The sequence below is a fragment of the Stegostoma tigrinum genome, chromosome 2 (assembly GCF_030684315.1).
Source record: "Stegostoma tigrinum isolate sSteTig4 chromosome 2, sSteTig4.hap1, whole genome shotgun sequence".
Taxonomy (NCBI): Eukaryota; Metazoa; Chordata; class Chondrichthyes; order Orectolobiformes; family Stegostomatidae; genus Stegostoma; species Stegostoma tigrinum.
Window position 1 is genome coordinate 1,795,772 of NC_081355.1, and position 26,520 is coordinate 1,822,291.

General features: G+C 42.3%; 1 protein-coding gene across 4 annotated transcripts in view; it reads right to left on the minus strand.

The window, feature by feature from the left end:
• LOC125447799 (cadherin-12-like) overlaps positions 1–26,520 on the minus strand; it is a 646,081-nt gene that overhangs the window by 117,475 nt on the left and 502,086 nt on the right. For all 4 annotated transcript variants that reach the window (XM_059641207.1, XM_059641199.1, XM_059641205.1 and 1 more), the window contains exons 6-7: positions 14,572–14,759; positions 12,995–13,248 (exon numbers count right to left, since the gene is read on the minus strand). In XM_059641207.1, coding sequence (XP_059497190.1) covers positions 12,995–13,248; positions 14,572–14,759 — 442 coding nt within the window. The remainder of the gene's footprint in view (positions 1–12,994; positions 13,249–14,571; positions 14,760–26,520) is intronic.

The following is a 26,520-nucleotide window of genomic DNA, read 5'->3' on the forward strand; positions in this document are numbered from 1 at the left end:
GTCGCTGGGGAAATCAGGTTTGTGGATTTTGGGAGATAGAAGCGGATGGTGCAGAGTTGGGGAATGATGAGGTTGGAGGCAGTGGGGAAGAGGTCAACTGAGGTGTTGAGGTTATTGATGGTTTGGGAGATGATGGTTTGGTGCTCAGGGGTGGGGACATGATCAAGGTGGTGGTGGGACGAGATGTCAGATAGTTGGAGTCTGGCCTCAGCGATGTAGAGGTCAGAACGTCATACCGTGACTGTACATTCCCCCAACCCTTGTCCATGTGTTTTATGCTGAGGTTGGAGGTGGAGCGGAGGGCTGCATGTTCTGTGGGGAGATGTTGGAGTGGGTGAGGGGATGGAGAGGTTCAAACGATCAATGTCACAGTGGCAGTTGGAGATGAAGATGTTGAGGGAGGGTAGGAGGCCTTGGGGTGGTGTCCAGGAGGACAGAGTTTTTGGAGACAGGAGAAGGGGTCAGTAGAGTGTGGGTTGGACTCCCAGTCAAAGAAATAGGCATGGAGGTGGAGGCGGCAGGAGAAGTGTTTGACATCCAAATGTGAACAGAATTCCTTGATGACAAAGTGTGAAGCTGGATGAACACAGCAGGCCAAACAGCCTCTCAGGAGCACAGAAGCTGATGTTTCGGGCCTAGACCCTTCATCAGAGAGGGGGATGGGGAGAGGGTTCTGGAATAAATAGGGAGGGGGGGAGGCGGACCGAAGATGGAGAGAAAAGAAGATAGGTGGAGAGGAGAGTATAGGTGGGGAGGTAGGGAGGGGATATGTCAGTCCAGGGAAGACTGGCAGGTCAAGGAGGCGGGATGAGGTTAGTAGGTAAGAAATGGAGGTGTGGCTTGAGGTGGGAGGAAGGGATAGGTGAGAAGAAGAACAGGTTAGGGAGGTGGGGACAAGCTGGGCTGGTTTTGGGAAGCAGTGGGCGAAGGGGAGATTTTGAAGCTTGTGAAGTTCACATTGATACCATTGGGCTGCAGGGTTCCCAAACACCTATCTGGACTCCATTTTCTCCCCTTTGGTCCAGGAACTCCCTGCCTACGTCCGTGACACCACCCACGCCCTCCACCTCCTCCAGAACTTCTAATTCCCTGGTCCCAACACCTCATTTTCACCATGGACGTCCAGTCCCTATACATCTGTATTCCTCATGCAGATGGCCTCAAGGCCCTCCACTTCTTCCTGTCCCACAGGCCCAACCAGCCCCCCTCCACCAACACACTCATCCACCTAGCCGAACTCGTCCTCACTCTCAACAACTTCTCTTTCGATTCCTCCCACTTCCTACAGACAAAGGGGGTGGCCATGGGGCCCCGCATGGGCCCAAGCTATGACTGCCTCTTTGAAGGTTACGTGGAACAGTCCCTCTTCCACACCTACGCAGGCCCCAAACCCCATCTCTTCCTCCATTACATTGATGACGGTATCGGCACTGCCTCTTGCTCCCCAGAGGAGCTCGCTTCACCAACACCTTCCACTCTAATCTCAAATTCACCTGGGCCATCTCCAACACATCCCTCACCTTCCTGGAACTCTCAGTCTCCATCTCAGGTAACCAACTCGAAACTGATGTCCATTTCAAGCCCACCGACTCCCACAGCTACCTAGAATACACCTCCTCCTACCCACCCTCCTGCAAAAATTCCATCCCCTGTCCCCAATTCCTCCGCCTCCGCCGCATCTGCTCCCACGATGAGGCATTCCACTCCCGCACATCCCAGATGTCCACGTTCTTCAAGGACCGCAATTTTCCCCCCGCACTGGTCAAGGACGCCCTTGACAGCGTCTTCCACATTTCCCGCAACACATCCCTCACACCCCGCCCCCGCCACAACCGCCCAAAGAGGATCCGCCTCGTTCTCACACACCACCCCACCAACCTCCGGATATAATGCATCATCCTCCAACACATCAGCCATCTACAATCCGACCCCACCACCCAAGACATTTTCCAACCCCAACCTTGTCTACTTTCCGGAGAGACCCTCTCTCTGTAACTCTCTTGTCCGCTCCACACTCCCCTCCAACCCCACCACACCCAGCACCTTCCCCTGCAACCGCATGAAGTGCTACGCTTGCCCCCACACCTCCTCCCTCACCCCCATCCCAGGCCCCAAGATGACTGTCCATATTAAGTAGATGTTCACTTGCACATCTGCCAATGTCGTATACTGAATCCACTGTACCCGGTGTGGCTTCATCTACATTGGGGAAACCTAGCGGAGGTTTGGGGACCGCTTTGCAGAACACCTCCACTCGGTTTGCAATAAACAACTGCACCTCCCAGTCGCGAACCATTTTAACTCCCCCTCCCATTCCTTAGACGACATGTCCATCATGGGCCTCCTGCAGTGCCACAATGATGCCACCTGAAGGTTGCAGGAACGGCAACTCATATTCCGCTTGGGAACCCTGCAGCCCAATGGTATCAATGTGGACTTCACCAGCTTCAAAATCTCCCCTTCCCCCACTGTATCCCAAAACCAGCCCAGCTCATTCCCTCCCCCCACTGCATCCCAAAACCAGCCCAGCCTGTCCCCGCCTCCCTAACCTGTTCTTCCTCTCACCTTTCCCTTCCTCCCACCTCAAGCCGCATCTCCATTTCCTACCTACTAACCTCATCCCGCCTCCTTGAACTGTCCGTCTTCCCTGGACTGACATATCCCCTCCCTACCTCCCCACCTATACTCGCCTCTCCACCTATTTTCTTTTCTCTCCATCTTTGGTCTGCCTCCCCCTCTCTCCCTATTTATTCCAGAACCCTCACCCCATCCCCCTCTCTGATGAAGGGTCTAGGCCCGAAACGTCAGCTTTTGTGCTCCTGAGATGCTGCTGGGCCTGCTGTGTTCATCCAGCTCCACACTTTGTTATCTTGGATTCTCCAGCATCTGCAGTTCCCATTATTTCTGATAGAATTCCTTGATGTGTGGGTACAGCGGAATGAGGGTGAGTCCTTTGCTGTGGACTGACCATTCATCCACAGTGAGAGGGAGGTCTGGATTTAGTGATGATTCTGCAAGGATCAATTACATCTCCAATCCCTAAAGCCCCCTCATTACTGCAATTCCCATCCCCACCTTTGTTGTAAGGGAGTGACAATCAGTTTATTTTTCACCTATTTTCAAATAAACCTGTTCAGAAATGTTCTTACACACCCCTCCCCAGAACAGGTGGGACTTGAACTCAGGCCACCTCGGGAAATGGTATGGATAGCATTGCTGCACCACAAGGCCATGGCAATCAGTTTATGGGATTAATGTAAAAATTGGACTGTTGGTGACCCTTGTCAACATTAGTGTGAGTGGTGAACTCAATTTAAAGTGCCTCCGGTTTTCCAAACATTAACATGATTTATCATAAAAGTTGTGAAATATCTAAATTACTGATTTGTAGTACTAGAAGGCAATCATGGTGTGGCAAGTGTGGAAGCAGACCATTCAGCCCACCAATTCCACATTAACCGTCTGAAGAGCATCCCACACAGACTCACACCCTACCCTGTCCCTGAATTTCCCACGGCTAACCCAGCTAACCTGGGCAGTCTAGTCAATTGAGCACAACCATTCACCTAACCTACCCATCTTTAGGCAGTCAGATAAAACTGGATCACTTAGAGGAACCCCACACAGACACAGAGAGAAGATGCAAACTCTAGGCAAGCAGTCACCCAGGGGTGGAATTGAATCCGGGTCTTCCTAGTGCTGTGAGGTGGCAATGTTGACCATCGAGCCACCATACTGCCAGGCAGGGCACTGTGAGACTATATTCTACTGTTCAAAGTGTATAGAACTATTCACAAAGAACTCAACACACCAGGTCACTGAACAAAGTTCCAGTCATTTTTAAGTTTCATGATAACACAGGGGACTAAATAAATTATTTTCCAACTGCTTGTCATTTTTTATGAACAGATTTTAAATATTCACTCTCCACACTTCTGATGACCAGTGGTGGAAGTGGGTATCACCTACAAAATGCACAGCACCTTTCAAACCTGTGAGCTCCTTGAAGAACAAGGGCAGTGTTCACATGGGAACGTCATGACATTGAAATTCAGCTCCAAGTCACACACTAACCTAACTTGGATGCAGATTGAAGTCAAAGCAAGTACTGTGGATAGTGCAGATCTGAAATAATAATAGTAAGTGCTGGAAAAGAAACAAAACACAGCAGGTCTGCCAAGGCATATGAGAGGGAAACAATGTTAACAATATGAGGCCAATACAATTCTTCCTCAGAACTGAAGGGAGCTGGAGAATTTAAAGTTTTTAAGCTATTGACAAAGGGCAAAGAGGAGTAAAGTGGAATCGATGGTGAAGGTAACCAAAGGAAAAGGCAAAAGGAGCTCTAATTGTATGGAAAAGATAGAGACAAATAGTAGGAGGGAAATGGACATCAATGAACATTAACAAGATGAAAGATTCAAGTGGAAAACTCAGAGAGAAATGCAGCACTCCTGAAGGTGGGCATGTCTGCAAGAGAAATGGAAGTGAATTAAAAAGAATGTTTTCATAGTCCCATAGGGCTGCTCTCTCATGAGAGAGAGACAGCTGTCAGTGGTTTAATCTGAGGGTCACCATACCTCAGGAGAGGGGCATAGTTGAGAAGATGGGGCCTTTGTAGTAACAGCTTATACTGTAATTAAATAGTGAATTAAACACTAAAATAAAAGCAAAATACTCTAGGTGCTGGAGATCTGAAATTAAAACCAGCAAGTTCTGAGGAAACTGGAGATACATTGACTATTCCTTCATCATCATTGAGTCGTATTCCTGGAATTCCTGCCCCAGCAGCACTGGGCTGCATCCACATAAGACAGGCTGCACCAGTTCAAGCAGGTTCTTACTGCAAGTTCACAAAGCTTATTAAAGATAAGCAATGAATACTAGGTTTGTCCACATCCAATCGTGAAACTTTTTAAACAAAAGCAAATTTCATGGATAATCATAAATATAAATTATTGAAAAAGGTGAAATACTGCAACACTTTGGTACTCAGTGGACAATGGTGATATATAATTTACTCAAAGAGGTTTCACTGGTTTCAAGTCTGTCTTTTCATGAGGCAAGTTATAAATCATTGTATTGCTGAATAGGGCTTACAGTAAAATTATTAGCAATCGGGCTAAATCAACAGTTCCCCAAGGAAGCGCCCACTGTTTAAATTCAGAAATTTGGATTTTATGGTTCAAGTTCCTCCTTCAACATAGACTGCTCTTCAGCAGCATTTCCCTGGATTGTGTTGAAATCCATGTGAAAATGTGCAAAGACACCATGTGCACTTAGCACCCACTCACTGAACATGACAGAGAAACATCATTCAGCGCATTCAGTTGGAAGTGAGCACTTAACAGTGAAATTAGTTGTAATTATTGGCAAACATAGTCTGTGGCTCTAAAATAATAATTTTACACTTTTTCAGAATTACATTGAGATTTCTCTTATCAGTTTCCTTTCCCAATTTTTATTTCCCCTACTGTACTCTGATTCAATTATTAATCTAATTTAAAATTTAGTGTTTAGACATTTGGGGTAATTTCACCCTAATGCTTTGGGCAGAAAACACGTGGTATCAAACAAAAGATTGATTTTACATGCTTTTGTGTGTCACTCCTTCATTTCAACATTGCACCCATCCCAGTGGTTTCCAAACTAGTGCAATAGGTTAAAATTAACCAGATAAAGCGAGTTCCCAGTGATCAAAGTTAAAGTTGCACTTCAATGAGGGTTTCTCAGAGTAGCAATAGCAGCACTATCACTGTCCCTACTCATGCATGTCACCAATCCCCCACCCAGGGGGATTCATAGGATGTAAAGTTATACAATGCAGAAGACACCCTTCAGCCTATTGAGTCTCTACTGCTAAGTGTGCATGAGTCCCACTTTCCTGCACTAGGCCCATAGCCTTGAATATTATGACATTTCAAGCGCTCATCCAAGTACGTTTTCAAGGTTGATTCTCACCTCAACTCTTTTTTTCCAGGCAGTACAACCCAGATTCCCACCATCCTCTGGGTGAAAAAACAAGTTTTGACTCCCGTCAAAATGTCCATACCTTTCATTTTAAAGTTATGACCCCTTGTTCTTGACCTTTCAACTAAGGGAATAACTGATTCCTATCCACTCTGTCCCCGCCCATATTGATCTTACACATCTCTATCAGGTGCCCCCGCAACCTTCTCTGCTCCAAAGAAAACAATCCGAGCTTATCCAGCCTCTCTCCATCATTGAAAAGCTCCATCCCAGGCAACATTCTGGGAAATCTCCTCTGCACTCCCTCCAGTGCAATCACGTCCTTCCTATACTGTATGACCAGAATTGCACACAGTAATCTAGCGGTGGTCTACCAAAGTTCTGTACAGCTCCAACAGCATAGCTTCCCTGCCCTTATAATTTATGCCACCACTGATAGAGATAAGCACCTCGTATGTCTTCCTCATTATCCTATTAACCTGCCACCTTCAGCGATCTGTGGACAAGCACCCCAAGATCCTTCTGTTCCTCTGAGTTTCTTGTTAGTTTATCATGCTGAAAATGAAATGTCCCGAGTTGTTTGCAAATGATTATGGTCTTTGAAGGCTATTTCAAGATGTACATTTAATAGATCCATTTGACATTTCAGTTTAATTGCTGTAGTAACCAGGAAAGTTGTCCATATTGAGTGTAACTGCCATTAGCCACACACACTGTTTTCGGAAATGTTGAGTAGAATGTGAAAGCTGTTTGAAATATATTTTTCCCTTAAGAGAATCAAAATCAATGGGGAAACATTTCACATATTAAACTATGATTAGGGTCCTATTAAAATGTAGCACAAAATATTAGATCACTGTGATTAGTCTATTGCTATAATCCCAAAATGATCATAATACATTAATTCAGCAACATCTGAACAGATTGGAATGCATCACAGAGAAAGAGATTATTAATAGTGGAGAGTATTAAAACAGAGACAAGCAGTGGTGCTACAGATGTTTACATAAACATTCCAGTGTTCTGTTTCCTTATCCTTGGGAATCAGCGGCAATTTATGCAAAAACTGTCCTACCAGGGATTCAATTGGTATGGTAGAGGAGATTTATGTTCTCTATTGCTGGAACAGAATAGATGGTTAAATAATGATTCAACTTAATTCTTAATGATGCTCTTATTCCATATTTTCAATTTGATTAATTTCATCTGAGATTACAACCTTGGTCTAGACCTAAAACAAGAACAGGCTTTGAAATAGCAAATGCGTACATTACACGTTTAATAAATGTTGTGAATCCTCAAAATTACTACATTTGCCATTGGGGCTACTTTGCTGAGGTTTATTCTATTTTAAGTCAAAACGTGGCAGTTAGCAGATTACATTCACATTTATGGGAGTTTGCTCTGTATACTATAGCTTCCAAGTTCTGATTTATCTAACAGAAGTCCTGTGGTGCACAGATTATTTTCCCTCCCTCTGAGTCAGAAAGTCTGAGTTTCAGTGCCACTCCAAGTCTTAAAGGCCAAGGAAGGTGCACTCATAATGTGGAGCTGGATGAACACAGCAGGCCAAGCAGCATCTTAGGAGCACAAAAGCTTTTGTGCTCCTAAGATACTGCTTGGCCTGCTGTGTTCATCCAGCTCCACACTTTGTTATCTTGGATTCTCCAGCATCTGCAGTTCCCATTATCTCTGCACTCATAATTTATTGATTTATGTATCAGCCTGCAAAACTCTCTAACAGAATACAAACGATTGTTGCTTATTGTTCGGAGAATAGGACACAAAAACCTAGATGCTTAGCTACAGTTGAATAGAGCACTGATAAGTGCTGGAGTACTGTGTGCAGCTTTGATTTCCTGAATTACCAAAGGATGTCAGTGCAGTTCAGAGTAAGCTCACTTGACTGATACAGGGAGAACTTACTTTGTGACAAGCTGGACCTGTCTCCTTTAGAGATTGCAGGAGTCACAGCTGATTTCATTGCAACGTACCAAATCCTGAAGGGACTTTACAGGATGGACAATGAAAAGACATTTCTATTTGTGGGAGAGACCTGAACAAGGGGACAGAAGTTTCAAGTGACATGTCTCTGTTTACAATGGAGATACATAGAACATAGAACATAGAACAGTAAAGCACAGAACAGGCCCTTCAGCCCACGATGTTGTGCCGACCATTGATCCTCATGTATGCACCCTCAAATTTCTGTGACCATATGCATGTCCAGCAGTCTCTAAAAATGACCCCAATGACCTTGCGTCCACAACTGCTGCTGGCAACGCATTCCATGCTCTCACAACTCTCTGTGTAAAGAACCCGCCTCTGACATCCCCTCTATACTTTCCTCCAACCAGCTTAAAACTATGACCCCTCGTGTTAGCCTTTTCTGCCCTGGGAAATAGTCTCTGGCTATCAACTCTATCTATGCCTCTCATTATCTTGTATACCTCAATTAGGACCCCTCTCCTCTTCCTTTTCTCCAATGAAAAAAGTCCAAGCTCAGTCAACCTCTCTTCATAAGATAAGCCCTCCAGTCTAGGCAGCATCCTGGTAAACCTCCTCTGAACCCTCTCCAAAGCATCCACATCTTTTCTATAATAGGGCGACCAGAACTGGACGCAGTATTCCAAGTGCGGTCTAACCAAAGTTTTATAGATCTGCAACAAGATCTCACGACTCTTAAACTCAATCCCCCTGCTAATGAAAGCCAAAACACCATATGCTTTCTTAACAACCCTGTCCACTTGTGTGGCCATTTTAAGGGATCTATGTATCTGCACACCAAGATCCTTCTGTTCCTCCACACTGCCAAGAATCCTATCCTTAATCCTGTACTCAGCTTTCAAATTCGACCTTCCAAAATGCATCACCTCGCATTTATCCAGGTTGAACTCCATCTGCCACCTCTCAGCCCATCTCTGCATCCTGTCAATGTCCCGCTGCAGCCTACAACAGCCCTCTACTGTCAACGACACCTCCAACCTTCATGTCGTCTGCAAACTTGCTGACCCATCCTTCAATCCCCTCATCCAAGTCATTAATAAAAATTACAAACAGTAGAGGCCCAAGGACAGAGCCCTGTGGAACACCACTCACCACTGACTTCCAGGCAGAATATTTTCCTTCTACTACCACTCACTGTCTTCTGTTGGCCAGCCAATTCTGTATCCAGACAGCTAAGTTCCCCTGTATCCCATTCCTCCTGACCTTCTGAATGAGCGCACCATGGGGAACCTTATCAAATACGGATGTGTACTTTTTATTCTCTTGGGGGCCATAAGTCTTTGTGACTCACTTCTCTGGACAGTAGTTAAGGTTGGATTCATTGAGTATTTTTAAAGCTGAGGTGGATTTTTTTTTTACTAACGTGAGGGTCATTTGTTATCAGGGAGTATGTGAGAAAGTGGAATTGAGGCCAAAGTCAGGTCACATTGAATAGTGGAACAGACTCAAGGGGCTGAATGACCTACACACGGCCCTAATTAAGATGTTGTCTGTAAAGGCTAATGGATTAGGGTGGCCTGCTACATGCTGGGGGAAAATAAACACACGCGCCTCTACCATCCCTACTCATTGCTCCAGCCAACAATCGGAATGTAGAGATATGTGTTACCACAGCAACAGAATCCCTGTGAGACACCACCACTACGACACATCAATCATGATCAAAGTTTTAAAAACAATTTCTTCTGTGTAAAGCACTCCAGGATGTTATGAAAATTTGCTAATGCTGTAGATAAATTTAAATTTGGCCCTTTTCGAAGCTGTCAGGGTGATGGACACCTTTAACCAGGAAATATAATTGGTAGAAATTGACCACCGAGGAGCAACATTGTATGTCTGTCTTATCAGTATCTCCCCATCAGCACTGCAATCTCATAAAAATATTCACCACTGTCAAAGAATTAACAATTAAAACACAATCAGTGCATCTTCCTTCAGAAATGATCAGCAGGCTCATGGCTGCCAAATGAAACATTCAAAGCATTTCAGAAGAACAGTTAGGTTTCACCTTAAACTTTGTCATGGAGTGAAAGCTCTTTCTTAAATATTTCCCATTTCTTTTTTCCCATTTCACCTCTGAACGCAGTCATTTATTGCTGGGGTATAGTTCCATCAACACCAAGGGCTTTTGCCATTTCACTCAAATGGTCACAATACACATTTGAGCAGGGAAACACATTGTATGCTTGCTTAAGAAATATCCATTCAAATAGCCTGAGATTGTTTGAGATTCTTAAAAACATGTTTTGCCCAGTGTTTTTCATTGCAGCTGATATAGCTGAAGATTGCTTCTACATGCTGTTTGTATAAAAAAAATTGTCACCTTTGTCAATGCTTAATATTTCAAAATACTTCGGAGTGAATGGACAACTTCTGAAGTGTAGTCACTGTTGCTATGCAAATAAACATCATGTAAATATTCACCAAACCTTGACATCCCTGAAGACCATGGGGCAATTTAGAATAGCCAACCCCCTAAATAATATCTTCATCAATGTCCTGAAAACTGCAAATGAAATAACCAACTAATTCCATAATTATTGGTGTTCATTCCAGAAGGAATATTAGCCATGACTGCGTGAGAAATCCTTACTTCCAACACTTACTTTGTCTCAAGAGGGTTGGAATATAAAAGCAGCGATGTGCTTCTGAGGCTTTATAAAGCTCTAGTTAGGCCCCATTTAGAATACTGTGTCCAATTTTGGGCCCCACACCTCAGGAAGGACATACTGGCCCTGGAGCATGTCCAGCGAAGATTCGCACGGATGATCCCTGGAATGGTAGGTTTAACGTATGACGAACGGCTAAGGATCCTGGGATTGTACTCATTAGAGTTTAGAAGGTTGAGAGGAGATCTAATAGAAACTTACAAGATAATGTATGGTTTAGAAGGGGTGGACGCTAGGAAGTTGTTTCCGTTAGGCAGGGAGACTAGGACCCGTGGGCACAGCCTTAAAATTAGAGGGGGTAAATTTAAAACGGAAATGAGATGACATTTCTTCAGCCAGAGAGTGGTGGGCTTGTGGAATTCATTGCCACGGAGTGCAGTGGAGGCCGGGATGTTGGATGCCTTCAAGGCAGAGATCGACAAATTCTTGATGTCAGAAGGAATCAAGGGCTACGGGGAGAGTGCAGGGAAGTGGAGTTGAAATGCCCATCAGCCATGATTTAAATGGCAGAGTGGATTTGATGGGCTGAATGGCCTTACTTCCACTCCTATATCTTATGGTCTTATGGTCTCAGTACCATGAGATTATTCATGCCTCGCAGAAGTTGATTGGATCTTGGTTTATCATGTTCCTGAAAGTCTGATATTTCTAAAATAATTCACATAATGGACATTGACACCACCAGATTTCAAATAGTGTGTGTAGTTTTTTTTTATCTCCTTAGTTAAGGAAGGATATAAATACATTGCTGAGGACTCAGAGGTGGATGTGAGGTTAGGTGGAGTGGCCATGCTAAATTGCCCGTGGTGTTCAGGGATGTGCAGGCTAGGCGGGTTAGCCATGGGAAATGCGGAATTAGAAGGTAGAGGTGTGAGTCTGGGTGGGACGCTCTTCGAAGGGTCGGTGTTGACTCAATGGGTTGAATGGCCTTCTTTCGCAATTCAATGATTTTATGAAGTGTACTACATTGATAGATGGAATAAGCAAAGTGCTAAAAGAGAAAAGGTTTCACAGGCTGGGCTTGTTTCCACTGCAGTTCAAATGAGTAAGAGGTGATTTAGTTAAAGTTTACAAAACCTTGAATAGTCTCAACAAGGTGGAAGTGGAAAGGATAGTTGTTGCTGTGTTTGAGTCCAGAGCTAAGTGACACTACCTTAAAATTAATGGTCTTCCTTTTGGGACAGAAATAGGGTGTTTTTTTTTCTCATGGGGGGTAATGCAACTTTGCAATTCTCTGCATCAGAAGGCAATGGAGGTGGGGTCATCCAATAATTGTGAAATAGAGATAGATGGATTTGTGTTGGGAAAGGGAATCAATGGTTTTCGGGAATGTTCAATTTGGAACACAAACAGATCAGCCATAGTCACATTGAATGGCATAACAGTCTTGAAGGGCTGAATGGCCTACTTCTGCTTCTAAATTGTGCATTCGTATGTGATCTGTATATAATGAGAAGCATGATTGTTGGAATGTTACATGTAATAGATAATGCCAGTTCTGTCCGTACTCAGAGAATGTAATATTTCACTACTTTTTTACAAGCCATGACATGTGCCAATAATTGGGAATGTGTGAGATTGGTTTTAAAGAGAAAAGGAGGCTGCAGAATTGGATCAGGTTCTAAAATTGTGTCAGTTCAAATGAATTAGTTCCCTCATGTTCAACGTGTTGAACATGAACACTGTTCTCTCTTCATAGCTGCTGCCTGGTCTGCAGAACGTATGCAAAGTTTGAGGGCAACGAAAAACAAACAATGCTCAGTTATCAACTGAAGTCACAGTCACAATCAGTTATAATTTAATTTGATTCTCCCAAATGATTTGCTCAAATACGTTTTAAACTGCCTTTACATTTTATTGAAATTGAAGCGAACACCTTCTTCTTTAATTGGAACTTCTCTGTCACCATGTTTTCTCTCGTCTCCCCCCACCCCAGTGGGACTGTCAGTTCTTTCCGGTCTGGCACACCATTGTTCTACCGCTCTCATATTCTGATCACTTAATCTGAACAATCAATATCTTTTCTCCACCAGCACTCTACGCCTCACTGCCCCTAACTATAGCGTAAATGCTGTCCCCTCCACACTGATCTTCAGTACTGATGAAGAGTCATCTAGACTTGAAACAGTAGCTTGCTTTCTCTCCATGGGTTCTGCTTGACCCACTGTGATCTCCAACATCTGTTGTTTTCAGTACAGATTCCAGCATCTGCAGTAATCTTTCCGACAAAATGAGAAACAAACTGTTTTCTCTTCCCTCATTTTTTCCCTGACACTACTGCAGTGACTACATTTCAAACGCATTTCATGGCAAATCTTTCAAGATTTGATGGAATGTTTTTGGCGTACCTGACAGGGCTGTTGCTAACATCAGAATCCTGTGCTGTCACTGCACCGATGATACTGCCCACATTGGTGTCTTCATAAACGTCCATTATGTAAAAGGGTCTACTGAATACAGGAGGCTCATCTACATCCAACACTGTAATCCTCACAGTCGCTGTATCTTTGAAAGGGCCCATTGATTGGAAACGTTCATCTGGATGGGGGTCAAATGCATCTACTTTGAAGACGTAAGATTTTTTATTTTCGTAGTCCAATGGCTTTGAAAGAAAAGAGACATAAAGTCATTTTAACCAGAGGACACGTATTAAGTATACCAAAGACAAAACTGCCTTATAAAGTGATGAATTTTGGAAATCAGACCAAAGGAAAAGACATTGCAATGTTTTGGAGTGTTCCAGAGTAATTTAATAACCATTTAGTTTCATTGTTCCAATTTCTAACAAATATTGAACAAAATCAAATCATAAGAAATTAGAAAAACCATGCAGTCTCTCAAGTCACTTGAATTGTCAATACTGTATAGTGAACTTCCAGTCGATTTGTATGCCTTAAAACTGAAGACAGGAATCTACAAGACATGGCCATCGAAGGGTCACCTCGCTTATTTTGGAGATGGAAACCACTTCCCTGTCTTAAAATGGAACAAGAAAGACATTCCAGATTGATGTGAATCAAAGCCCTTTCCTGTAACAAGAGCTATTATTATCAACTGGAATGGGGCCATCCAACACAAATACATGACTATGTGAAACTCTTGAAGTGTTAAATAACAATTACCCAATATGTGTAATCAACATAACCAATGGCTATTTAGGAAATGGCTCTGACCTTGTAAAAGATCACAAGATGTGATAACCATTTTTCTGTCGACTTTTAAAATCAGCTGGAAGCTGCTTGGAGACAGAATTCCACCAGATAGCCTTTGACCTAGTTGTGGGGCAAGTAACCAAGCTAATTAACAGCAATAACATAATGGCGAGAGATCCCAACAGAGATAAAGATTCCTATTTCAATTTCAAGTTCCCCTGAGAACCTGCTCCCTAGAAATTTAATAATATGTCTGTTGAGAATCCATAAGGCCATCAGATATAGGAGCAGAATTAGGCTATTCGGCCTATCATTCAGTTTGCTCCAACATTCAATCATGGCTGACATGTTTGTCAACTTCATTATCCTGCCTTTTCACATAACCCTTCATCCCCTTATTAATTAAAAACCTATCTATCTCTGTTTTAAATATACTCAATGCATTGGCCTCCACAGCCTTCTGTGGCGATGAGTTCCACAGATTCAGCACCCTCTGGCTGAAGAAATTGCTCCTCATCCCATCCTTCCCTTCATAAGCCCCTTGTTTCAACCGTGAAACTTTAAATCCTTGTAAAATCATAATTTGCTTCATGGGAGACAGAGGTAGTAAACCTGACTGTGGGTTTAGCTATAATTTTTCACCATTTCTGAAAGGGATTTTTATCAAAAGCGGAACCATTATTGTAGCATAAAGTGCAACTCAGGCAACATGAATAATGCCACTTTGTTTCATCATTGCTTTATAATGTGTCAAACATAATTACAATCCTGACCTTTTTCAGATTTATAATTCCTTCTCGTGTGGTCTTATTAGAGGTAATCCCAAACACATTTAGTCCATCCCCAGGCACGATGCTGTAGTCTATATTTGCATTCTTCCCAATATCAGCATCATTGGCTTTTATTCTACCAATTTCAGAAGCAACTGTGGTTGACTCAGGAACTTTCAGATGAAAGACATCTGCAAAAAAGGATTCAAACCCACATAAAATATAATCAACATGCATTCTAAAGAAAACAAAGGTGCACATTGTCGTTTGGCAACACTGAATTTGAGTCATGCTAAAAAGATGCAGGTTTTGTCAAAGATTTTCAGCTTGCACTCATCAAGACAGTTCACAAGAAATACAAAAGAAAAAAGGAGAATGTATGAGAGGCGACTGCTGATTAATTGGCAAGTGAACTCAGATTGGTAGAAACACTGTCACTGAAACTGAACTAGTTAATGATGACCAACAGTTAACTGCAAAGCTTTGTTTAAATTTTAAACAAAGTTGAATGTGATTGGTCAAGCACTGAGAAGTGAACTAGAAAATGGTTACCTATTTTGTGGAATTGAAAAAGGTTCAATGTGTCTCCATGTTCATTCTGTCTGCAAAATATAATGTCCTACATAGTAACATATGCAGCTTTCAGCACAAGCAACTACATCACATTACAAGCTCAAATGATGATACTAATTTCATTGTCTGTGTAATTCTTCATGTTCTCAATATTTGCAAAAATGTTGTCCAATTACATCAGACTCCATTTGCCAAGCAATCAGCACTCTCCTCTCAAACAGGAAAAACGTTATTTTCCCTTTACTTTGGTAGTTCTTGTAAATTGTCCTGGTGAATCCCAGACAAAAAAAATGAACACAATGTGTCTTTTTTAAGCATAACACAAGACAAAAGTATGGTTTAACAAGGTGTAGAGCTAGATGAACACAGCAGGCCTGGCAGAATCAGAGGTGCAGGAAAGCTGTTGTTTTTGAGCCTAGATGCTTCTTCAGACATGGGGGGGGGGGGGGGAATGGGGCTCTGAAATAAATTGGGGGGGGGGAGGTGATGATAGAAGGTGCATAGTGGAGCAGAAAGGGGGAGAGAAAATGGACAAGTCAAGGAGGAGGGCATTTCTCCATTACATCAATGACAGTATCAGCACCACCTTGTGGTCCCATGAGGAGCTCAAACGGTTCATCCACTTTACTAGCACCTTCCACCCTTAAATTCACCGGAACCATCCCTGATACTCTCTGTCTGCATCTCTGGTAACCACTGGAAAATGGTATCTATTCAAGCCCACCGACTTTCACAGCTAACTAGACTACACATTCTCCCACCCACCTGCCTGCAAGAATGCCATCCCCTATTCCCAATTCCTTTGTCTCTGCCACATCTGCTCCTGAGATGAAGCGTTCCACTCCCGGGCATCCCAGATGTCCTCGTTTATCAAGGACCGCAATTTCCACCCATCAATGGTCGAAAACACTCTCAACTGCATCTCTTACATTTCCCGGAACTCATCCCTCACACCCCCTTCCCACAATAAAAAACAAAGACAGAATCCCTCTTGACCTCATGTATCACCCCATCAACCTTTGGATTCAACACACCATTCTCCGCCACTTCAGCTATCTGCAATCTAACCCCACTATGAAGGATATATTTCCCTCCCCACCCTTATCTGCCTTCCGGAGGGACCCTCTCCGTGACTCCCTTGTCCGCTTCACACGCCCCACTGCTCCCAGCACCTTTCCCTGCAACTGCAGGAAGTGCTACACCTGTCCCTACACCTTTCCCCTCACCTCCATCCCAGGTCCCAAAAAAACCTTCCACAATTTACAGATGATCACTTGCACATCCGCTAAGGTATACTGTATCCACTGTTCCCGATGTAGCCTCCTCTACATCAGGGAGACCGAGCGAAGGTTTGGAAACCATTTGTAGAGCATCTACACTCAGTTCATGACAAATGACAACACCTCCCAGTCGCGAACCACTTCAACTCCCCCTCCCACTCCTTGGACGATATGTCCATTCTGGGCCTCCTCTAGTGCCACAACGGTGCCACCAGAAAACGGGAGAAATAGCACTTCATATTCTGTCTGGGAACCTGGCAGCCCAATGGTCTCAATGTGGGCTTTACAAGCTTCAAAATCTACCTACCCCGAACTCATGCCAAGGCCAGTCCCTCCCATCCCTGCCTCCTTGACCTGTCCGTCTTTTCTCCCACCTATCGCTCCTCCCACCTCACTGACCAACAGTCACCGTCACTTCCTACTTCCATTCACTTCATCTCTGCCCCCTTGACATGTTTGTCTTCCCTCCCACCTACTGACCTCTCCCTCTTCACTGACCAACACCCATCCTAAATCCCAGCCTACACTCACCTATACTGGCTTCATGCCCGTCTCCTTGACCTGACCATCTTCTCTCCACCTATCTGCTCCACTATCCACCTTCTATCATCGCCTCTCTCAATTTATTTCATAGCCCCCTTCCCCTCCCCTATTTCTGAAGAAAGGTCCAGAACCGAAATGTCAGCTTTCCTGCTCCTCTGATGCTGCCTGGCCTACTATGTTCATCCAGCTCCACACTGTGTCATCTCAGATTCTACAGCATCAGCAGTTCCTACTTCCTCTACAAAAGTATGGTTTCCTCCTTGCAAAATGCCAGAATGCTAAAGGCTGAAGAATGCAAGTACAATGACAATGTAAGAAATCGTGATGCTGCAGAAATGTTGACCAGCTGAGTAACTCATGGCTGTTTTGTTAAAAAAGTTATGCTCTATTCTTAGAGTCTAAAAAAATTAAGCTTTTGATTATCTGCTGTGAAATTTAATGGCTAAAATCTTTGTGATCCTTTAAACCAAGAATACGCTTCCACTGCCTATTCTTCCGTAGAGACATTTGAAAAGAAAATCAGGATGTTTCCAATCATATTTTCATCTTCTGAGCTGGGCATCGTTCACCTTATTATGTAGGAAGTACATAGCTTTGCAAACATATGAATTTATTGGAAACGACTTCAATAAGCAATTCAAATTGCATAAAATAATTTCAATAATCTGTCAACATGTATAATAACCTTGTTCATTCTAAATAACAAATTAATTGAACAATGCAATTCTGAACAAACACATCTCAGTTCTAGAGATAATGGGAACTGCAGATGTTAGCGAAACCAAGATAACAAAGTGTGTAACTGGATGAACACAGCAGGCCAAGCAGCATCTCAGGAGCACAAAAGCTGACGTTTCGGGTCTAGACCTTTCATCAGAGAGAGTCTCTGCTGAAGGGTCTTGGCCTGAAACGTCAGCTTTTGTGCTCCTGAGAAGCTGCTTGGCCTGCTGTGTTCATCCAGCTACACATTTTGACATCTCAGTTCTAACTGTCAAAACAGAACACATTAAGGAGAAGATTGAGTTTATCATGAGTAAGTTATACGTTTTTTCTCTGTAGCAATGAATTAAGATGTATGCAGCAGTTTTTCCACAATTCTCTCTTTCTGCACTAATTGAATGATCTTCTTCTCACATTTTCTGTTTGGTTTGATGTTTTCAACTTGAATGATTTAGGATTTCAGGAAAGGACTTGACAAGTCTATTTCCAGAAAAAAATGGAAATAACAAGTCTTGTTTTGATAGTGCTCATCATATAAAGAGAAAAGAATAAATTCTTAAAGCACCTTATCAGGATAAATAAAAAGCAATGGAGGCCAACTTTTCTTAAAACGCAAGTTTGATTTTTGATAGTGTCAGGTCTCACTCATACATCGGCTCCATCAAAATTTGCTCACATATATTCTCTTCAGCCCAGCAGTGCATCAATTTTATAACTGTCTTAGCCTTTTTGAAATTTCCCTCCAAGGTTTTGCACCTCTCAAAGAAACCAACTTTGCCAGAATTACAGACCTCTGAAAATCCTTTGCTTCAACTCTGGTTTGTAATACATCTCTGATGATAAGAATGTCACCTGAGCAGCTGAGCACTCAACTAAGATAACAAAGTGTAGAGCTGGATGAACGCAGCAGGCCAAGCAGCATCATAGGAGCAGGGAAGCAGATGGAAGAAGGGTCTAGGCCCGAAATATCAGCTTTCGTGCTCCTCTGATGCTGCTTGGCCTGCTTTGTTCATTCAGCTATACACCTTGTTTTCTCAGATTCTCCAACATCTGCAGTTCCTACTATCTCTGAGCACTCAACTAACTGGGAAAAAAGCTCTTCCCTCCACACTTCTGTCTCTCTCCACCTTTAAGGTACACTTTAGCATCAACCCCTTTGTTCGGGCTTTTCAAAACTTGTTTGAATATCTCCTTTTGTATATTTTTAGTTGTTTATGCTCCTGTCCAGGAGGTTTCTGGACAGGTTTTACAGCTTAAAGGCACTTCATGAATACAAATCATCGCTGTTGAGGTAAGATAGTTAAGTAAATTTTTGACGAGTAAGATCCCAACTTGTCACTTTTACTCTGAATTAAGGCCAATGTATGCTTTTTGAGGATACGTGCGATATTGTGGATATACATAGCCAATGCGTATAAAATTTCCACAGTGTATCTGTGAAACACACAGAGCACCAAAAGCTACAAAGTTAATGCATTCCAAAGTTTTTACCATGTATCTTCTTTGCATATTCAACATGGCTGTATGATCTTCATCGGCACAATTTCCTTTTCAAATCCTTCAATTTACACTGGGAAAAGCTGAAAATTCTGCTATGCAAACACAGCATTCAAATCTGCAGTTCAACTTTTTGCCATTCTCAACGAGCACTGTAAAATGAGATAAACTATTTGGGGGATTTTCAAGGTGCTATCAGTTGTATCTTCAGAATTGTCAAGACAGGATGGAAGTGTGAGGATGACTTTCCATTGCAAATCTGGGTTTGAGGAGAACTGTTATCTACCTGCTTTCCATTGCTGTTCTACTTCAAATACATTGGACCTGATATTATCTTCCAATAGACAGTGATCTGGCAGAGCAGGGTCTGGTCCACAGGATATCGAAAAGAATCTCTTTGCAGCAGCTGCCGCGAGGGAACTCAGCTGAGGTACAATTGGGGTCACACACATCATTTGTTTTATTGTCAATTTGTTGTTATAATGTAGCATTAACGTAAAACTAACTATGGGTATCGGTTCAGACACTGTTTCATGGCATGGACATGAATCAAGAGTAGTAATATGCTGCTGTAGCAGCTCAGCTGGTAGAACACTTGCTGCTACGGCTGAAGGTTGTAAGTGAAAGTTCCACACCATGAACTGATCACTGAATAAAATTCAGTCTGCTTCTGTACTGCAGCACTGAGGGAGATACTATCTCTTACAGAGCAGGCTGTGACACAATCCTTGAACAAGCAAGAGACATATTATTTGGGAGTAGGCCATTCAGCCCTTCAAGTCTGCTCTGCCATTCAGCGAGGTCCAGGCGAATCTGTGCGCTTTCCAAATTCCACATCACCATCAATCACAGCAGCCTTTGATTCTCCAGACATCCCCAGTGCCGAGTACTTATCTCTCAATCATCATCGCACACACAAAAAAACAGGTAATCTAGTTATTATTACAATCTGCCTGTGGGATGTTACTGTGTTCAAACTGGCTTCCACACCCTCTTTATTGAACCACTGACTGATCTTTCAAAAAGAAAATAGCTGTTCATGGGCTGCAAAGAATATGAGAGGGATATTTAAGGGACTTTTAGATAAGCACATGAATATGCAAAGAATGCAGGGTCAAGGGCAGGCAGAGGGCATTAGTTTAATTTGGCATCGTGTCCAGCACAACATTGTGGGTCAAAGGGCTCCCGCGCTATAAAATTCTATGTTCTAAAGTACTTTGGGATATTCTGAAGTCATGAAAGGTGGCACAAAATGCAACTTTTTTCCCATAATTTATATTGTAGTCATAGAATCAGACAGCATGGAAACAGACCCTCAACAAAATCTCAAACTAACTAGTTCCACCTGCCTGTTCCTCCCCATATCGTTCCAAACCTTTCATATTCAGGTACTTCTCCAAATGTCTTATAAATGTGTTAATTGTACCCAAACACACCACTTCCCCCGAAACTTGTATGAGCTGCTATTTCAGGGGAAATTTAGGTTTTGCTGCTTCAATTTTGTGCCATAAACTGCAACCCTTTTACAACAAAGCCCCAGAATATAACACGCGACAGCATGAAGCAACCGAAGAACATCAAGTGCAGTGTTATCAAACTGAATGATAAAAATCACTACAGTAGGTAACGACACTGACCTATCTCAATTCTGGTCACCTGAATAATCTTTATAACCTGCAGATGACAGGCACTCTTCAAAATATGAACCAAGATCAGTGGAGCCTTTTACTACTTTGGGGCTTTGCATGGCCACCAGTCAGACAACATTCACACAGACTGAACCAACTGCTGACAACTTTATTTTCAATTTGGCATAAATAACTGAATCAATTATGGAGTTACAGATGAGTGCAATTCATTTTAGATAACATGGTGAATCAACCCATTAAGAATGATAAATGTCAGATTTTGGCCTTGTCTGTGAATAGTTATAATTATGAATACAGCACTCGAGGGAAATGGACGGCAACTTGCATTTGCAAGTTAGTGTGTTTAACTGAAGCTCTTCATAAAGCAGAAATAAGACTTAACCTGTGATACAGGAAGAGGTAGAGAGTATGCTTGAACGAAATAGTGTAAAAAGTTGATGGAAGCTAGATCTTGTTTCAATATTGTGTACATTGATGATTTGCAAACACGTATTTTCCAGAAAGTTAATTCATAACATTGGTTTGACATAATTGTATATGATATTCCTGTGTAAAGATATCAGATCCAATTTGAATAGCTGCTGCTGTACTTTGTAATCTATCAGGCAAGTCAATTTGTCAAGCTGCTTGAACCCATTGTCTGTGATAGTGTTGCAATTTATTTTGTATTTATTTGTCATGTATTTTGTTGCTCCGTGAATAAATCTTCTGATATTTGTTCTCAGTAAGAACCCAGTCTGAGTGTTTATGGCTTAGCTGAACTTAAAATAATAACTCAAGAAAACACATCAGATCTTAAAACAATTGAACTTTTCTTGCAGCAGTGAACAAGATTTGTTTTTAGCTCAATCACTTTCTCGATTCAACCATTTCTCTGCCTTTATCTTGCAGCTGTCAGGTGTTCATACTTAAAGGTTATTAAGCTTCACAATTTCTTCACAAGCTATACTGTTTTTATATCACTCCTCTAGATATGCATTCTCGTCTCAGCCACAAAGCTCTTGATGGTAAGAAGTTGTGGAGCAAAGTGGGAGCAGATTCCATTAGGATTTCATTAATTGTACTGGTGTCAACACAGTGTGGAGCTGGAGGAAAACAGCAGGTCAGGCAGCTCAATGTACAGCAGTACATATAAAAAATTGCTGAGTGCGGTTCTGATGGTGTCCCTATCTCTGAGCGAAGAGACTCAAATTCAAATCCCACCTGCTCCAGAGGTGTGTCATAACATCTCTGAACAGGTTGTTTAAAAATGCCAAATACAATAGGCCATGTTGCCATTTGATTGTCAGTGAATGGGGAACAGGAAGGATTTATAAAGGATTTTAAGATTGAGATGCAAACACCGTCAATTAATGCAGTTAATAGAATAGAAGAAACTTTCATGGAAGTGAAATGAAACAATATAGATTGACAACGGTGCAATTTTAATGCAAATCTGTTTATGTTGGAGGTATGACAGTAAATCCTCTTTTTAGGCATTAATTTGATTTCAGGGAGCTATACTTTTGCGAGGACAATAGGCTTACATCTTCACTCTGAAACCATAAGTAAGTAACTGCCAGAAATGTGCCAATTTTCTCAATGTATTCAAAGGGTTTAATGTTCTTCTGCACATTCTATGTAAATCAGAGATGAGTCAGCACCTATCACCATCTGCTTCCAATTTAAATCACAAGCAAACTCTAAACAGCATTTATAGTATAGTCTAGTCATTTATTGTCACTAGTATTTAGAAATATAGTGTTTAAGTCACCATACTCCAGAACCATTTTAATGACAGAGAATGCAAAAGAGAAATAATTAAGACTGAGACAACAGAGTGTGGAGCTGAAGGAACGCAGCAGGTCAGGCAGCATCAAAGCTGCAGGGAAGTTGATATTTTGGGTCAGGATCCTTCTTCAGAAATGTTAATATGCACTGCTCGTCATGAGATTGCAGTGGAAAATGACACCACTTATGCTTACTTCAGAGTTTGATCAATGAATTTAAATTTCTTCCAGCACTCATGGTAAGAACTGAACCCATCTCCCAAAGATAGTACCTTTTGAAATACCAGCCCAATCGCAATTCCCACGGCTCCACCATCATCCTCTAAATCCAATGCTGCAAAATTTATTGTAATCTTTCCAACCAGAGGTCAATAAAGGCCCCTTAAGTGAGCAATTAATGCAGACTTCAGTGGTTTCCCATTTTTGACTGACATTAACCAGTAGAGGTAAGGAGCTCATCATGAAAGGACACCACAGATCCAACTCCGTCAGGTTACTTGTGATCTTCTGTGGGTGAGGACCTTGTGAAAAGGCACTCAGTGTCTGTGACTCCCCAGATTGGGGTTCACGCAAGAGTCAGTCCTGCCCTTTCCTATGACTCTGTACAATGCCACATCCACTTCTATGTGCCACCAATGACTCCTTTCCCATGATCTCACTCATCATCACTCAGTTTTCTACAGGAAACCAGGGTGAAGGCCCAAGTAAATTACTGACTGTGGTCACTGTTTCCAGCGGCACTGCCAGGAATGGGCCCTTGCCTGGGTCGTGGTTTTTGGGTCCGGACATGGAGAAAGGATTAAATGCCCGTCATGCAGCCTGGAGCCTGGGTGGCAGAGATACAGCTACCAATGATGGGGGGGGGGGACTTAATCTTCTCAAGGCTCGAATACTTGAGTTCATTGCTATAACTGATCAACCATATTTTTAGCAATTGATTAAGCTCAGGGACAGTGATGGAGTCGGTGTATTATGGAACAGTGAGGTAGCTTTTCAGTTTGGGTATCTGGGTGCAATTGACATCTCTGGGCCAATTGCCCATTTCAATATTTCACAGGTCAAGTGATGGAAGGACTCAAACAGCGACTCACCATCACGATTGCTGTCCAGTCGGAACAATGCCAAAGATTACTCATTAAGCTGCGGTAACTCTCTGGCCCACCAGAGTATGGTACCAGGGTTCTCTAACTCACAAGGCTGCAAATGCTGAGTCATTGAGAATATTCAAGATTGAAGACAATATGTTTCTGGGGAATTCAAGGGATAGGGGTATTGGGTGGGAAGGTCAAAATAAAATTAACCCTGCTCATTTTCAATGCTGTAGCAGGCATGAGGAGCTGAATGATCTCCTCCTGTTCTTAACACTGATGTCTTTTTGAGACAAATGATGGCATCTCAGTTCATAATCCGTAGTAAGCCCAAGCTAATGTTCTTGGGACATGGGGTCAAAGCCTACCAAAGCAAATTGTGGTACTTAAGCACAAGTCTTGAACATCTCTGGAATTGAAAGCTGATCTCAGAAATGGTGATCATACACCATCTTTCATGTAAAAGGCCATCTGGCCTCGCACTGGCCCCCAGCAACACAGCTGTCATTTCGCTGACCTCAGTTCCAGGTCAGCTAGGAAAGGGTAAGAAATGCTGGCTCCCACATCTCCAGCAGTCATAAATTTGCAAAGGAGCTAGAATAAATAACGGAAGGGGGGCATCATTCAATTAGAAAAACAGCAAATGTCTATCCTTATGCCAACATGTTTGATAAAATACTGAGAAATGTCTGTGTTCTGGTCCAGAGATAACACAGTGTGGAGCTGGAGGAGCACAACATGCCAGGCAGCATCAGAGGAGCAGGAAAGCTGACATTTCAGGTTAGGACCCGTTATCTCTAATTCCAGCATCAGCAGTTCTTATTGTCTCTGTGTTCTGGTACTCCCTGATTAAATTAGTCTATTGTTACGTCAAATTCATTGTTAGTTCATCCTGGCTTGGAAATATATCATTGTTCCTTCAGTGTTACTGGGTAAAAATCTTGAAATTCCCTCTATAATGCATTGCGAGTCTACCAACAGCATATAGACTGCAGTGGTTCAAGAAGGCAGCTCCATGGGATCTTCTCAAGGGGTGACTAGGTATAGGCAATACATGCTGGGCCCAGCCAGCTACACCCATGTCTTGTGAATGAACAGCAAATAATCTGATTGTCAAACTTTGCTTTTAGTCACTGCCATTGATTTTTTTTTCTCCCACTTGTCCATGGTGTTTACTGTTCCACTTCATTGAGATGCCTTTTTAACATATTGGCAGAGGTCTAATATTCAAACTGTTGTCTTTCATAGTCAGTACCAGTGCAATGGGAATTCTGTTTTGTTAAGAACCACAGACAGTGAGAATTAATTGTCTACCTTGTTCTCAGCCAACTCAGCTATTTTGTCTCACATGACCAACTCCTCAAAAATAAACATTCTGCACAGGCACATTTGCATGTTGGATGAGTGTTTCAATTGTGATTAAGGAAGTTTGTCTACTTGGAGATTTATGCCACAATTTGATTAATCGACCTAATTACCTTGGATGCTACATGATCTTTGATAAACTCTCAAAAATGGACAAAAACAAATTGTGCACCAATCCTTTCATTCCTTCTTCTTTGGTAAATCTCAAAAGTGAAGTCATGGACTCTCACCAAGAATAGACACTAATATAAATGGCACCAAGTACTTCTCTTTTATATAAGGGCTGAAACAACACGAATCTCTGTCACCCTGTGTGGAAAATAGTCTTCAGAAGCTTGTGGCCACACTCAACTCCTCTGTTTCCTAACATCTGCTACTGACAATATTCAAGGGTGAGATCAATAGATTTTCAAACAGTTGAGTTTGATCACCCATGATCGTGTTGAATAATGGGACAGGCTCGAGGGGCTGAATGGCCTACTCCTGCTCCTGGTTTCTGAAATTCTTACCCTCACTACTATTGACGTACCGGTATCATTGTTAATGATGGAATCAAGCTCTTTAAAAGTTTTTAAAAGTTTTATTTTAGCCTTTTCAATGACCCGATTAGATAACTTGTTATTAAATTGTAACTTCTTCTTAAATAAAGATGCACAGCACAGTGGAGGGGCATAACATTTCGATTTGTTGTCATTTAAAAAGAAAGGAGAGAATAACATCTTAACTTCTCAAAATTTTAATTTGTTTTGTGTGAGCATATTGAAAGTTCAAATAACAGACCGCAGGACTGCGGACATTCACAACATGGGATGGGTCGATTAATCCTCTTGAATTTGAGTCTGCAATCTGAGTTGATGCAATCCCACCAGTCACCCTTTTCGCCTGTTGCATGTTTGGCCTTGATTTATTCTTTATTCAGAATAGATTTCTACTTTTTTCTCAAGATGCAGCAGATCATTATAATTTTCTTCAGCAACGTTTTCATGCTCACAAAACTTCAACAAAAAAATTCACCTTCCCAAAAGTTCTGAAGAAACTATGCCAGGCTTGAAATGTTAACTCTGCTTCTCTCTCCTCAGATGTTGCCAGACCTGCTGGATTTCTCCAGCATTCTCTGTGTTTATTTCAGATTTCCAACATCAAATTATTTTGCCTTTATTCTTTTGACCAATCTCTCCCTTCTTTAATTCATCATTCTCAGAGCCCTCAAGAATGTTTCAATCAGAGGAAACAGTTTTCCTCTTTCACATCATCATTTGACAGAATTAAATGAAGCAGTCTTCTGTGTCCCAGGAGAATTAATTGCAGCATCTGAGGCTTCTTCTGAAAGCTGCAATTTCTCTTGCCTGGTATCATCCTTGGAATTAAAGTTTCTATTTCGTTGCTAGCTCAACAGTTCATTTATCTGGTTTGCAAGATTGAATGCCAAACCAATTTCATCATGTTCCAGCAGTGTAGTTCATTCTGT